The sequence below is a fragment of the Podarcis filfolensis genome, assembly GCF_964270895.1.
Source record: "Podarcis filfolensis genome assembly, chromosome: 3".
In the NCBI taxonomy this organism is placed as follows: domain Eukaryota; kingdom Metazoa; phylum Chordata; class Lepidosauria; order Squamata; family Lacertidae; genus Podarcis; species Podarcis filfolensis.
In genome coordinates, this window is record NC_139606.1 from 58,455,451 (window position 1) to 58,471,717 (window position 16,267).

Here is a 16,267-nt window from a genome sequence, read left to right on the forward strand (position 1 = left end):
TTGGCCTCATTGAGGGGCAGTATTTCAATATGAGTAGGAAAATGAGAGTACCCCATAACAGTATTATTATTATTAATAATAATAATAATAATAATAATAATACTGTTAAAAGTTCCCATTCCTGTTGTTTTCCAGTCCGTTGTTGTTGCTCTTCACGCTTTCTGGCCAAGACCTTGTCGCTGTTCCGCAACCTCCACCCGGGGCGCGCGCGTCGCTCGCTGCCCTCTTCATTCCCTCGAAGCCTCCTCCGTCCTTGGAAGGCTTCCCCGATTGTTCATTGTCCCGTGACCTCCTCAGGCCCTTGGCCGGTGCCTGACTGAGAAGAGCGGGCCAGGCTGAGGGAGCGCGCGGAGCGGGACAGGGGCGTATCCTTCCGCGGCGCCCTCCCTTGTGGTAGCGGCTTCGACGCCTCTCTCCCTCTCAGGCAGCGTCTCTTCACTTGAAACTCATTTCGCTAGCCGGGAGAGAGCGAGAGCGCGCGGCGTCTGCCGCTGAGGAGGAGCAATGACGCGACCCGCTCTGCCTCCTCTCTTGGTCCTGGCCGCCTTACTGAGCCGGTGCGGCGCTCAAGTTCTTCAGCCGCCGCAGCACCACCAGCAGCAGCAGCAGCACCAGCAACAGGCAGCGCCTCAGCAACGAGGTACAGTAAAGTTTGCCGGCATGGAGCTAGTTCCCTAGAGCTGTGAGGGGCTTCTGGTAAACACACACAGACACACTTCGGTTGCTCTCCCTCCCCAGCCCGCTTCTTCTTTCTCCTCATCTCTCGCCTGCTTCTTCTGAGTCTTCCCTCCACGTCAGTAAATGAAGAGAAGCAGCAAATGGTTGGTGTTTCACTCCAGCATCTCCCACAGATGGGCTGAAGAGGCACTTGGGAGAGCTGTGCAAGGCAGCCCGGCTCCAAGTTTCCCCTCTTCTGGTCAAGCTGTTATGCAGGCAGCTGCTGGGCTTCCACGCTGCAGAAGGGCAAAGTGGAGTCAGGCTCCCTTTACGCTCCTTCCACCCCCCACCGCCCTGCTTTTTCGGTCCCTTGGAGAGCATTTGATTTCTTCAAAACGCGCCTGTTGCAAATCTGATTTTTCAGACCGAGGGGGTTCTTGGCACCACGTGTTGACGACTTGACGGGACACACATTCAAGGCCACGTCCCTCCAAGAGTCACAACTGACATCAGTTTTTTCAGGCGGCTTTGAGGTTCTGAATATAAGCCTTCCAACTGAGAGTCCCCAGTGCTGGCATTTTATTATTATTATAATAAATATTAGAAAGTGATGCTTATGAACTGGAGAACTGAACCTGTGTCTCTAGGGAACAGTCTCTTTTCTGCTTATTGCTAGACCATTGTCAGGTTTTACTTGCAAACTGCATCTTCCCAAATACTTCAGGCTACTGTATGCGATGGGTAGTTCCATGAAATAGTGAGGTTGTTATGACTTACTATTGTGGTGATGGGGAATAACTCCTCAAATATGGTGTAAGCACCTAGGGTTTGGGCTAGGTGAATGTTGCATTGTATACTTCTTTTTTCTTACTCTGCAATATGATCAATTGGAAAAAGAGAAAAATCACTTAAGAGGATAACATGAGAGTCATATTAATTAGCGTAAAAAATGGCTCCAAAAGACATACAGCATGAATAAAGTCTTACAATATTGAAGTAATTGTATATAGGCTTTAGCTTTAGCTAAAGAGAAAGAGTGCTTTTCAAAGAGTACTTTTCTCTTTGAAGAGAAAAGTTTGTGGTAAGGTTAGAAAATGGCTGTGTTGGGGGTGGAGGGATCTGACTAAAAATAACAAGGCCTGTTCATGACTTTAATGTAGAAATCTGAAAGTAATTAAAACATTCAGACTCATCTGAGGATTTTCTGCCCATCCCACATTTTGCATTAGAGGACCAGATGCTATGGTTAATAGCCAACTAAGCCAACTAAGTGAGGGGGGGGAATGGACTTAAGTAACTTTAGTCAATTGATATCCACTTAGTTGGATATCATCCTTAAACTTATAGGTTGTATGTGCCCTTTAGGAAACCTCAAATAGCTGGCTCCTTAATGCTAATTTTGACTCTTTGGAAGATTAATGAGGTCCTGTCAAATGATTAGGAATAAGCTCCATTGAAATCAGTGGAACTTACCTTTCATTATTATTGTTTAGTAATTTATGAATTGCATTTTGCATGCATCTCAAGGTAATTTATAAACATACCATAATGTTTTAACAATGTTTGAAAAACATTACAAAACAACAAGAACGATAGGTTTTAAACAATATAGAATGAGCACCTAAAGTGGAAACCTTTTTTGATCTGTGCAAAGGATAGGGCTGCTTGTATCTTCTCAGATTCTAAATAGAGTTATAATAAACTATGGGGAGAACTCAGACAGGTTGACTACATTTGGAAATAGACTCACTGGAAAACAGAGAGCAGTCAGTCACATTTTAAAATAGCACATTTAAAATACATTGGGGCACATATTCATTGCTGTTGCCATTTAGTGTTCAGACGAGGAGGTAATTTGCAGCTATAGAAATACATATTTTACCATTTTTCTCACCTTCTGTTGTTATTTATAGGGGACCACTATCATCATACACAATACTTCAAAGAGCAAACCTGAGATAATACAGGTCCTTGTGTTGAGGACCTTTGAGTGTAAATGTAAGCATTGAGGGATAACCAGTGCTAGAGAAGAGAAGGGAAGAGGGGGAAATTCTGCAGTTCAATATGAACAGGTGTAATTGTATGTGCATCAACCTCATTTCAGTTGGGGTTGAGAACTATGTAGAGTAATGGTTTTCATTAAAAAAAAGGTGAACAAGAAAAGGGGAGGGGGAGATGGCGCTACAGAAGTAACTCTGGAGCATTGAGGTCTCTGGGTAACCTTGACCTTAGTATGAACAGCCAGACTTTTAAGTAGAACCTGGACATTGCTGATGCATTTGAGAGTTGGAATATTGCCACGATCCCATGGAAGCAAGCAGATGAGGATGTTAATGTTGCTATGATTTGTCCAAGAAGAGCATTAGAGAAACCCGATGTCATTCACATCCCACTGAAACAAACAGCCAGACTGTATAGCTCAGTCTGTATAGTCTGCCACTATCTTCTGCAGTCTTAAATCTAGAATGCTGGGTAGGGATTAGAACTATAGCAATCCTGTTATGTATGCCATGTTTTTATTGAAAAAAAATTTTTGCTTCTGGTGGCAATTGGTTATTCTAGTAGTGACTCCTCACCACTATGCCATATGTTTTTAATGCCTGTACTGTAATAGATAAGTCTACTTTGCATGTAATTTATCTGGGTGGTTATGAAAAGAGAGGTAGTCAAGAGCAAGGAAAGAAATTCACTTACTGGCATAGAGAAATTATGCATTTATTATTTTTATTTTTAATAATAATAATAATAATAATAATAATAAATTTTTATTTATATCCCACCCTCCCCAGCCAAAGCTGGGCTCAGGGCGGCTAACAACAATAAAATAACACAACATTTTAAAATCATTTCATTAAAATTTTTTACTTCAAATCAAATTTTGCATTTATAGTCCATCTTCAAAGGCTTCAGGGTGGAGTAAACGGTCAGCCCTTCCTGAGGGATATATCTGAACACCTTATAGAATAGAAGGCATTGTATGAAATACACTCTAGGAAACCTTTTTTTTATCTGAGTAACAGTTTGCTGCTGTTCCCTGTCTGTCCTTATATCCTGTCGCTCTTTGAGTGACCCCACAATTACCTCCTGCCTACTTGGTAGGATGAAGTTGTGGGAGGATTATGAAAAGGACTGTATTTAACAGGCTTGATATTGAGCAATATACAAGTTCCACACCCCTACGATGCATCTGCGACTATTTCATTTGTTCAAAGCTGCCATTTTGTTCCAAGCCAATCTAAGCACACATTCAGAATTTGGCACAATATGGGGAACAGTTATTCTGTCCTTTCTTCAGTGGGGAGGCATTACATTTAATAAACAATACTGTGTAATAAATACTGTGATAGTACCAAATGGCACTTTCGGATATTTTGATATATATGCCTGTCAACCATGTTCAGGGCATTTGGGGTCATGAGATAGTTAAGACATTTACAGGATTTCCAGATGGCAGTTAAAATGTAGAATTCCAGCACATCTTGCACCTCAGACAATATGCTACTCTGTAATTTGACTTTTTAAAGTTGTTTGGAGACTTTGTGGTCAGAAACCTGGAGTTAATTTAATATTTAGCTTGTTGCATCATATGTTACTTATTTTTCTGTTAACTGAACTATGCTTTTTTTCCCCTCCTAGAGGTCTTTTCAAAAGTATCAGGTCTGCATGAAGAAAACAGTATTTTAGAGCACTGGATCTTACAAGTTTGAATGGTTTTAGTTCAGGAAAACATGCCCAAAAGATATATAGTAGCCCTTAAAAAACCAGACTACACACTGCCTCCTCTGGAGTATTAGAATGAAATTTGAGTGGAGAAAATACTTGATGCAATTCTAGGAATTGATTAAAAAACACCCACAAAGCTTAAACAAGCTTTAAATTTCACACTATGTTAAATACATCCTTCCCAGACTTTAGATGAATTTTAGTTTCATATTCTGTTTGTTGAAGATTTGGAAATTGAATTTTTAAATTCATATATTCAGTTGGGTTAGACAATGATTTAGTGGTCAGTACTTGAGCCACAAACTTGATATGTGATATCTAAATCTATATAAGTATTTTACTGGCAGAACTGTTAGTCATTTACATTTATATTTTTTCAACAACTTGGTATTCAAATCTGGGCCATCTGCAAAAAGACTAGGGAATCAATATAGTCTATGCAAATAGCCTGAATATTAAATCCCATCAAATTCAGTTTTTTTTAATTTTTGGAATATTTGGCCTTAATGCTTATTTACTATTACTATTATTAATTACCTGCTCTTTACCCTATGGCCCCAGGGTGCATTACAGCTGTGATCCTCGGATGAAGCGTGGTATATAAATTCAATAAATAAATAATGTAGGCAATTGGGGTTTTAGGGTGGTATTCATAGAATCATAGAATTGTAGAGCTGGAAGGGCCATCTAGTCCAACCCCCTGCCATGCAGGAATCTCAGCTAAAGTATCCATGACAGATAGCCATCCAGCCTTTGCTTAAAAACGTCCAATGAAGGAGAGTCCACAACCTCCCGAGTCCTGAGGGAAACTGTTCCACTGTTGAGCAGCTCTTACTGTCAGAAAGTTCTTCCTGATGTTTAGTCGGAATCTCCTTTCTTGTAATGAAGCCATTGGTTCAAGTCCTACCCTCCAGAGCAGGAGAAAACAAGCATGTTCCCTCTTTCATGTGACAGTCCTTGAGATATTCGACGATAGCTATCATATCTCCGCTCAGTCCAAGTTTTTCTTAGGTTAGACCTTTTGCAATTAATGTACCTAACTTAAGTTACATCCATTCATTTCATTGTGCCTACTCTGTATAAAAGCTTAGTTGAATTCCACTCATAAGGTTGTATGCAATGGTGTTGCTCAGCTGACAGTAAGGCTTCCATCAATGGAATGAGAAGAGAAGCAATTTTTGGTGATTCCCCCTCTTCCTTGTACTCCCTCACAGACCCTAAATCTGACCCAGGGGATTGGGGCATGCTGCAGAACTGATTTAGTGAAGCTTCAGAGGGTAGCAGGGGAAGATGGACTCAGTGAAAACTGCTTGCCTCCCCCAATCAGCTGAGAGAAGCCTTACCAACACTGCTGAATTATATAACCCTTGCTCTTGTACTATGATTTTTGTTTCTGGATACAGTGATCTATGATTTATAGTTGAGCAAACAGTTCAGTAACTTTTTCATTCCTGAGTCTCCCTATTGCCTGAAATATCAGGATGTTGATTATATGATTATGAGCCATCAAAGTAATGTGGTTGTAAAGGACACTGTTTTTATTCTTTAAGGAGGTGGGTGGCACATTTTTAATAGGGTTAAGAAATACCGGTACTTGCAAGATACACAGTATACTATTGGAAGAGTTTAACTACTGAAGAAGAATAGAACATTTTTCATAAGGGGCACTATGATTTGGGTTACTTCCATATTCTAATACATGTATAGGAAACTTGGGGCCCTCCAGATGCTGCTGGACTACAGTTGTCATCATTCCTGATCTTTGGCCGTGCTGACTGGGACTGATGGGAATTGGAGTACATCATCATTAGGGCAACAGGTTCCTTACACCTGTTCTGATATCTTCAGTGTAGTATTTGACTTCTCAAATCTGTTGTGTGCATAATGTGCAAAAGGCTAATGCCATGAACCAGAGAGGTTCACAGTAAGACCCATGCATACAATGGGGTTAGTGCTACAATAACCATGGGTCTGTGGCTGAAATGACATCCTGTGTTGAACTCCACCCCTTCTCCCCATAATATATATAAAAGCTTACTTGTTTCCCTAGGCCAAACTCTGTATCAGTAGCTGCCACTGTTTAGGATGAGAAAAATTGAACATTATGACTTCAGGAAATGGGATAAGATTTCTATCATAAATGGAAATTCAGCACCACATTCACACCCTTCAGAGGGTTGTCAGAAGTTTTCTTTGAAATGCAACTGTTCCCTTACGACTGCTATATGCATACTATCTCTTGCATTATTATTATTATTATTATTATTATTATTATTATTATTATTAATTACATTTAGTAGTTGCTTTTTAAGAAAAGTAAATGCAAAGTGACTTACAATACATACACTTATTTGGGCTCGCTGGGTTGATATGGCATTGTTAATGCCAGATCAATACTTTGGCAAAAAGAATCTCAGTGAGTAATTGATGTTGCAGAAATTAGCAGGTAGAAACACAGCTATTGAAGTTGCATGGCCGTCAATGACATTCTGGTTGAAAAAGTAACATTGAATGCAGTTTCTGAAACATCCTTTACTGATTATGAGCTGATTATAATTTGATTGTACATGGGTTCCTGTATTGTTTTGCTGTTTAAAGATACACACATAGGAATCTTGGTGAGAAATTCTATTTTTATTTTGTATGCTTCATGGTATTTAGCCAGTTGCCCCTGCTTCTTATTTTAGGTTTCATTACATAGAAGCATTGTATATCAAAGTGACAATTTGTGTTTGGGGCAATATGATGTTTTAGTTGCAATGTCACATCAAAATTTGTTCACACCAGCATATTGAAATTTAAGATAATAAACATTTCTTTGTAGCATGGATCAAAGCAGAATGCTTAAATTCATGGAAAAAATACATTTCAAAAACAATTACTTCTACAAATGGTAGAATGCATACAGATGTCTACATGATGTGCTTCTGTACAGCACAACATAAATTTAATGGTGATTGTATTTCATAACATTGCAATCAACAACAGTACATGCCAGTGTCACTTACTGTCCACTGTAATATAGCTGTCATATTTTTTTTAGACAAAATATCACCAAGAAAGAATGTACTAGTTTAAAGCAAGTGATCTTTAAAGCAGATGATCTTCTTTCATGCTTTGAACTGCTTCATCAACCTAAAAAAAGGATCTGATTCCATCTGACATAACGTGTGGCACCTTAAATAACTGCAAATAGAATTGGAAAGAAATATATGTAGCAGTCTTGACAAATCATGATTCAAATGGAAAGTTAACAAAGACACGGGAGAGATATAAAAAACTTGGATTTATTTTAATTCTGATCCTTTTAGTGCATATTTCAGATGCAAACTCATCTGACTGTATGAGAAAAACACTTTTAACCCTTCCCCACTTTGTTTCTATCCTGCAAATCCTTCTCCAGGTTATTTAAAAATATTTGTTTCCCAACTGGAAATGACCACATTAGGGTGGCCTCAGGAAGAATTGTTTGGGCCCAGAAAATTCTTGGGAATGGAATCTGGCCAGCAAGTCAGTTCCTGGGTTCCTCCACTCTCAGTGGAATATTTTGAGAGATAGATGGGGCCCACTTGATAATCACCTGACTCCGCTATAATGTTAGATGATTTCCACCTTGCCAGCTAAGGTATGGTTGACATTGTTGCTGACTGGGAACTTCCAAGCTTCCATGACTTCCATAGAAAACTCAGTAGTGCAGTCCTGAAATACATGGATATTGTTTTGCGTAATTAACAACAGGGTTGGACTACCTGTTATATTAAAAAAAAAAACCTCTTGCTTGGTGGATGCTTCATCAACATCACACATGTAAGTTTCACAAGGGCTTGCCAGAGTCTTGCAACAGCTTATCCCTTTGAGTCAGAGCCTAATGTCATTACAGCAGCTGCAGCAAGGATATACTAGTGGACTATTGTGAAATCTTACCATGAATAATAAACTTACTTTCTCATTCCAGCCTAAGTACTATTCCAGCATCCAATTCTGTTGGAAGTTGATAGTCAAATGTTTATGCATTGTTTTCAAACTTTTAAATCATAGCCAGTTCTTTCAAACAGCCATAAATGCTTGCATGTCACTGGGTTTTGCTATTCAAGCAGCAAGGAAATGCTCTTGGATAGCAGCTGCAAAGAGCTATTTATTTTATTTAATTAGATATTTATAAACCACACTTTCATTTAAAACATCACATGGTGATATACACACTAAAGGCACATTATTACAACAAAAACATCAAACACATCAGTAAGAGGCGATTGGCAAGGAATAACAGATTTGAAAGACCTACCTGAAAAAATATTTTTAGAAAACATCTAGAAATGAGTAGGGATGGCTAACACTACGCATACTTCATGTGATAGGACAACTCCCATGCCTTCAGGATATGTGCCAGATGTGATAGAATTGGATGTTCATGCAACTCACGTGTGATATCATGTATCCCTTTCAGAGTTTTGAAGACAATTCCTTTAATAGACAATAAAACACTCAAGGCAGGTTCATAAGGATGTAGGTGACCCTACAGTAGTTTAGGACTTTAAAGGTTAGTGCTAGTACTTTCAATTGAGCTCAGCAACAAATGTGTACATTTGTTGCACAAACTGGTGCAAAGAAAGCATTACAGTAGTCTAGTCTGGATATAAGCAGCCAGGTGTACTTTCTCCAGAAAGGGTTGCAACTGGCAAACCACCTTATATGGATAAAAGGCATTCCAAGAACTACCTGTGCCTCCATATATAACACTGGGTACAGGAGAATCCTCAAGCATTGTAATTGTTTCTTTAGGGAATGTATAGAACTTGTCTATCTAGACCAGTGGTCTTTTTAACCACCTGAAATTTCACGTTCTGCTTTGGCAGAAATGTAGCCAGGAACTGATTGCATAGAACTGATCCATTGCCCTTGCTGACTGTGACTGGTGTATTAACATCACCTATGGAAGAAAAATGAGTCATTGGAATTGAATATATAGTTGGTATGCACATGTAATAGAATGTGGTTCTTTTATAATACTGTCAGAAACAGAAGAATCAGGCTTTCTAAAATAGTGCCAATGTTCTGTTGGTTAGACGTGTTGCCAAAGGATGTGCTTCCCTCTCCTAATCACTTCTGCACTGGCCATACAGTAAGTGGGTAAAATATTTGCTGGAGTGGGTGGGTGACTTTGCCATGCACACTCTATGCATTGATTATGCTTACAGCAGCTGTGTTTCTTCTTCCCAGTTGTAATACAGACAAGTGAACAGTGTGTCAGTTAAACATGTGGATATTTTCTACCACCTACATATCTTGGTAGCTAGAGAGAGCCTCCAGTGTGTATTTGTTCTACTGAAGGCTAACAAAATCATTTTGTACATGAGTTACATACTATGGTCTAGCTGGCCATGCATTAAATAGCAAATAAAAATGCATCTTGCCACAAAGGACATTTTATATCCATCCATGCATGCACTATGGAAAACACTTAACAGAAGATAAAAATGCCTATAATGCTGGAATGAAATGTGAAGTTAGAACATTTAACAAAAAGCTGTAGAAAACTAAAACAACAGTAGAATACTGTCATCTTGGTAGGACAAGACAAGGCTAACAGGCAGAAAAGAGGGCAACCCTTTTTCAAAAAACAATGCTGGCTCATGGTCCAATTGTTGGGATAATTTATTGTCTTCCCAATTGGAGCTGAAGAACTGAGTGAGAGCTGGGGTTGCTAGTGCTAAGTAAGAAATCGTGGATGGAAATGAACAACAAATGCCTGGTATTTTGACTGTGATAAGATCATCTTAAATGTGAGAGTTGAACACTCATCTCATTGTGGAATGGTGATTATTCAACACAGGATTTTAGTCAGTGATTTTACTTCTGTTAATACATTAAGCATGACAGTTGTTGAATAGAAAATGTAGCAATATGCTTCTGCATTAAAAGCAAAATTTTAGATAATAATGGTACCAGAAATTGGTAATCCAGAGTAGATTCTAACATTTCCTGAAAAGCATGCTACTATTCCTGAACTGTCAAATTTTGGAGAGTTCATAACTTTCGACAGAAAACATTGTTGGCTTCAGAAGCAGGCTTACCCCCTTCAACCCTGAAGCCATCTCTGGGAATGGGCAGCCATCACTGCAGAACCTCTGTGCCACTTGGAATGTGGCTGGTGGCTATTGGCTGAAGGGATATCATCTGTCTCCAAAGCTGGCCTCTGAGCTAGGACAATGTTGCTGAAGCTGGAAGTTTCAAAGCAGGTGCCCCATTGATGAGCTATGGCCTCTCTCAAAGCAGCTCACCTCATAAAAATCAGTAACACATCATATAGGATGTGAAAAACGCATCCTATAAAATATAAACTATGAAAGCAACAATTTCCACCGGAGCTAATCCATCTCAGCCAAAGCAGCCTTCTGAAACAGGTGTGTTTTAGTTAAATGCCTAAAAGTATAAATGGTCAGAACCTGACTAATCTTCTGATGAAGAATTCTCAGAACTCAGAAACTTGCACATTTACTTTAAGACATTTGGGTTGGCTTAATGACATGGCTACCTTTACTCCAAAGGTACCTTGGGCTGTATTCAACATCCATGTCCCATCAGTGCAAGGATTTCTGATTGCAGAGGGAACTCCTGTCCTCTCCTCCCTCTGTACCTTTCCAAAATACGTTCCAATCTGCTGTTCCATGTAGATTCAGTCAAACATGTATGTATATTTATATTTATATTTATTTCTGAGAGTATAATTATGTGGATTTGCAATGCTATTTATTGGCTGCCTTTGAGAAAAGGGCAATGAAGAATAAATAATATGTACCCCTAGAGTGTTTTCAGTAGAATGAAGATCAAAGATTTAGATATTTTCTGGGGACATAAATACAGATTAAAAAAACAAGCTGCATTAGGTATTCTTCTTGCCACTTTAATTTTGTCATAAGTAATTATAAATGTAACTGGAAGTTGAAAAGCAATTGCACTGGATAATACAGGAGACATTAATTTTCAGAAAACTTGTCACAATCAAATTTGAGGGATTTGCAAACTTAAAAAAAAGACTTTTAAAATAATTTTTTCCCTTCTCTACACTTTCATTTTATAATAGCAATGACTGCCCATAGGCAGGGTAATTTTCATGTATTAATGATGACTTTTCCTGGGTAATGACTGAAGATATTGCCAAGAGCCACCAACCTTCCATGGTTGGCTATTAATCTTCCAGAAATGCCCTGTGACTTGACTGTAATGACTTAATTGTATTCTAACAGTTTGAAACCAGCATAATTCCCCTGCATTTTGTCAGTCATTATATATTCCTGGTAGTGGTACTAGAATTGTTTTCTTCTATCAACAGTGCCTCTTGAAAGAACAACAAAAACCTTTAATACAATGATGTATTTTTAAAATCATGAGAGCATAACCAGGCTGATAAAATCACTGTCATTGCATCTTTTCTTGTAAAACAGATCATTGCCAGTGGTGATAGTGAAGTTGCAAAAATAATCTCCTGCTGTAATGCCATAATATACATCATTATTCAGTTACATTGTACAAAGATTTGTACAGGACAGTGAAGAAAAGTACCTCAATTTATTAGTATCATCCAGCATATTAAACCTAAAAGCAGGAAGGTATTTTCAGCATTGTACTTATGATGTCACTGTGAAATGTTGTCTCTGGTGACCATACCCAATGTGTTGTGTAGAGTGGAACATAAATTACTGAGGAATATGGTTTTATTTAAGAAACCTGATCTCTTTAATATACCCCAGAGAAGGCTGTCGGATTATTTGGTCACGGAGTAGATCCTTGCATGTATGGAAACTTTTCTGATTATACTGAGCTCTAGGGGCAAATTAAAGTGTTAAGGGAGCAATAGTACCTCTGGTGGGTACTATCATTCTCCTTTTGGGGTAGTTTGGCCATCTTTGGTCCCACCTGGCACTCAGCTCTCACCTGTGGCTCCTGGAAGCTGCCAGCATGCAACAGCAGCCACACCCCGGGATGGTTTTGATTGGCCGGCTAAACCTTCAGTGAGTTAAGGACTTCCTCTGCATGCAAAGATAGGCTTTGGCACATTGAGTGGATGAGACCAATAGAGGGTCCAATGGTCAAGAATGGTCTTGCCTACATATTTCGGCAATGACATCATGCCATTATTTTAACATCTGTTTTTGGCATCTGTCTTTCTCAAGAGACAATGAAGTGCACCTCCAGGGTTGAAGTCAAACTGAAGTGTCTTTCCCATGGTGCAAGCCTGGGCAGTGTGTATGGAGGTCCTAGGCTGTCCAGACAACAAGAATTTTTCTCTTCCTAGATGGGTTACTTTTCCAAGTTGACATGCCCTGAGTTCATGAATGGTATCACCCAATATTAACTTAAGAACATAACTGGTTGAAACCCAAGGACCGTTTAATCCAGCATCTTGTCTCCCTCAGTAGCCAACCAGATTTATCTGAAAAGCCCATAAGTAGAATGTAAAGAATCAGCCCATTCTGATGCAGTTATTCCCTAGATCAATTATATACCCTTTCACTTTGTGCAAAGATGCAGGATACATACCTAGTAATTTACAATGTAAAATTAAAAACATGTAGTGGGAGACCCAATGGGTGCCACCTAAGTAACAGAAGACGTCTGTCTGTAAAACAATGAGGGATGCTTTAAGGGAATACCCACTCCCCCTTGTAGCTGTCCCCCACCAATAATCTCTGGAAATTTCACATTATAGCACAAGTTGCAGGACAAATTAATTTCATATAGTGTGAAATTTACTTTTTGCATTATGTTGAGGTTAGCTTGTCCTATAACTTGTGGTATAATAGAAATAGCTGAGTGACTAAATGATTGAACAAGTTATTGAGCAATGGGTCACTTAAGTGCTAGCAGCCATTATGCTTATTGAATGTAAATGTATATGAAAGATATCTCTGCATCTTGGAATTACATTAACTGGTGACAGCTTGAGACACATGAGAAATTAGACCAACAAGGTCAGTACATTCTATAATTATGTTATTGTAGTTCCATTTGAAGACCACTGTTTAAATCTGGATCATGCATCAGACTGATCCAATATGACTGCTTTTTAATGGTGTTCTAATATAATAAAGGGAGGGGGGAGTCTCCTTAGAAATAAAAACATAGTAATGATATGAGGTATTAGAATTCCTTAATAGAGACACACATTGCTTACATGAACAATCAGTTTCCTGGAATCATCCCACATTTTGCTGGCTAAAATGAAAGATGTCAGCTGGACCTTGCGAACATCTGTTTTCAAAGCTCTAAGGAACAAAATTGTTCAGAATGTTCTCAGGTTGTACTACATTAAAGCTACTGAGCTTTTTCAGCACTCTCTCACACAGTGACACACAACCCACACAATTTCATTTTAGAATGCCCTCAATAATATTTCACTTTCTTGGTAAAGCTAAACCCTATTTAATGAGAAAAGGAGACGTTTGCATTGGATCCCAACCACTGGAAGAGTGTGTGTGAATACCCCACAGCAAATTGCTAGGTGGCTTCCTTTATTCAACTCACCAGGCCTCTTCCTCTGGCCTTGGCACAACCCACAAAGGATGACATCTCTGCCACATAGCCTCCCCACTACAGTGGTACATCTGGTTACATACTTAATTCGTTCTGGAGGTCCGTTCTTAACCAGAAACTGTTCTTAACCTGAAGCACCACTTTAGCTAATGGGGCCTCCCGCTGCTGCCACGCCCCCACCGCGCAATTTCTGTTCTCATCCTGAAGCAAAGTTCTTAACCCGAGGTACTATTTCTGGGTTAGGGGAGTCTGTAACTTGAACCGTATGTAACCCGAGGTACCACTGTACTTATCTGAGGAGGATGGCGCAGTGGTCAGAGGTTTCAAGACACATAGCTCCAAGTGAGCAACTTGCTTCATCAGAAGTTAGGAGACTTTTAAAGTATGTATTCAGACTACCTCTCCCAGGCATCACTCTCTTCAGAGTCTTAAAGGGTCAACCTCTGCCTCCCACTCCATTCCATAGGCTCTTCCCTGGTATTCTCCCTGCACTGTTGCACCAAGTGATGTGTGGTTAGAAGCACCTGATTTCTCAGACTTAGGGGAAGTTGCCCATGTGAGTACAGACTACAGGTCCTGGTAGCCCAGGACATTCTTCTGGGGACTCCTTTGGTGCTGTGTTACCCTGATCTCCAGCAGACAGCTCAGAGCCCTGAACTTGATCATGCTGCTTAGCTGGTGCCTCTGCAGTTTCTGGCTCTGTGTCTGGATTGCTGCTGGATTCAGAGGTCATGCCACTGACTATCTGAGTAATTTTCTCAGTGTTTAGCTGAGAAAGAAATTGCTAGATGCAGTACAGCCTGTCAATAAGGAGGAAAACCTTTAGCAATTCCCCAAGCCTTAGAACATAGGAGAAATCGATTTGTTCCCCCCCCCTCCTCCTCACCCCCAATCTGGCATTTTGTAGCAGATAAGGAGATAAAATCCTGATTTTCACTGGGTCCCATGGTTATAAGTTCTAATTATTAACTCCTGTTCTCTTAGCTTCACAGTAATATTAGACTTGAGAAAGGAAATGAAGGAGGGATTGGTACTAACCTTGTGAGTCAGCTCCCAGGGGTGTGTTCTTTTAAGCTAATAAACAAATTGTAAATTTCAGCTTATATAATGTGTCCAGGAAACTATAAATTAAATAATTGTACAAGTGTCCTAGATAATGCATCTGGAGTTGGTTACTACACTCACATCCTACCAAGAGCAAGCACATCATGAGATATTGGAAATCTGATAACATTGCAAGCCTTTGAGCACCATGCATTCTCATCTGGAACAGAGTTTCCTGTAGTATTGCTGATATGCCAGATAAAATAAATGGGTGTCCAAAATCAACCTCCATTATTACTGCTCTCTTTTAGTTCCTGTCAGTGCTGTGATTTGTTGCTAAATGTAACTGTACATAAAACAGCAGGAGAAGTGCAGGGTTTCTTCCTCCTCCTCTGCTGTTTTGCATTGATGCTGAGTTCACTTTTAGACAAAAAAGAAAAACGAATGTGGCTTACATAGCTTCTTGGTAAAGAGAATGTGGTTAATTCTGCTTTTCTGCTATGGTTAGGTGTACAATTTTTTATTCAATAGGACGAACTTCCAAGTAGCTATTCACTTTCAAGTTTCTCGCTTGGGGATGACATTGTTATTTCTCTTTTCATCCTCCTGATGTTAATATTCCTGTACTGGGCTTCTACACAATAATAAGCACTAGAATTCCCCACCCCTATCTCATTGATAACAGCAAAAAATAAGTACAGCAAACAATATAGGCTGTAGAATTAAGTGTATAAAAAAGATTCTGTTAGTTCCTCCACATTATACCCTTACAGAAATAATTATGAAAAATATACTCTAGGGAAGGAGCATTGCTCAGTAATAAGGCACCTGCTTTGCATGCAAAAGTTGCCAGATTCAAACTCTGACATCTCCAGGTAGGGCTGGGGAAGTTTTCTTCCTGAAACCCTGAAGATAATCTGTCAGAGCTATTGAAGCAGATTCTGTTACATAGCCAGGGCAAACCCTAGACTGAAAAGGGCCAAGGAAAACCATTTTATTCAGGAAAGCTTAGAATTGTTCAGCCACAACATGCTAAAGTATAACTAATTCACATTTATTGTATAAAAATACTCCTTGTTTCTTCTGAATATCATTCAGTGACTGTATTCAGACGTAATGCCAAACCATGGCAGATTAATGCAATGGGGCTTCCCAAAGCAGGATATCAAATCACAGTTTGAAGTTAATTTGCCTAACTGGGGTTTGTGGTTATGTTTGAATTCACAAGAAATTTCCAAGCATCAGAGCTTTAGCTCTGCCTCAGTAGGCTTCTGCCCTATGAAGATGAATGTTGTTCCACTTTGAGAAG

At 39.4% G+C, this 16,267-nt stretch overlaps 1 protein-coding gene across 13 annotated transcripts in view; it reads left to right on the plus strand.

Annotated features, from left to right (window-relative positions):
• The first annotated feature begins 222 nt into the window (after nucleotides 1-222).
• LAMA2 (laminin subunit alpha 2) overlaps nucleotides 223-16,267 on the plus strand; it is a 359,840-nt gene continuing 343,795 nt past the window's right edge. For 9 of the 13 annotated variants that reach the window (XM_083607529.1, XM_083607534.1, XM_083607536.1 and 6 more), the window contains exon 1: nucleotides 314-640. In XM_083607529.1, the coding sequence (XP_083463655.1) occupies nucleotides 505-640 (136 nt within the window). In that variant the 5' untranslated portion in view covers nucleotides 314-504. Of the gene's footprint in view, nucleotides 641-16,267 lie in introns of all 13 variants that reach the window. The other 4 variants (XM_083607541.1, XM_083607530.1, XM_083607532.1 and 1 more) reach the window with 1 other exon arrangement.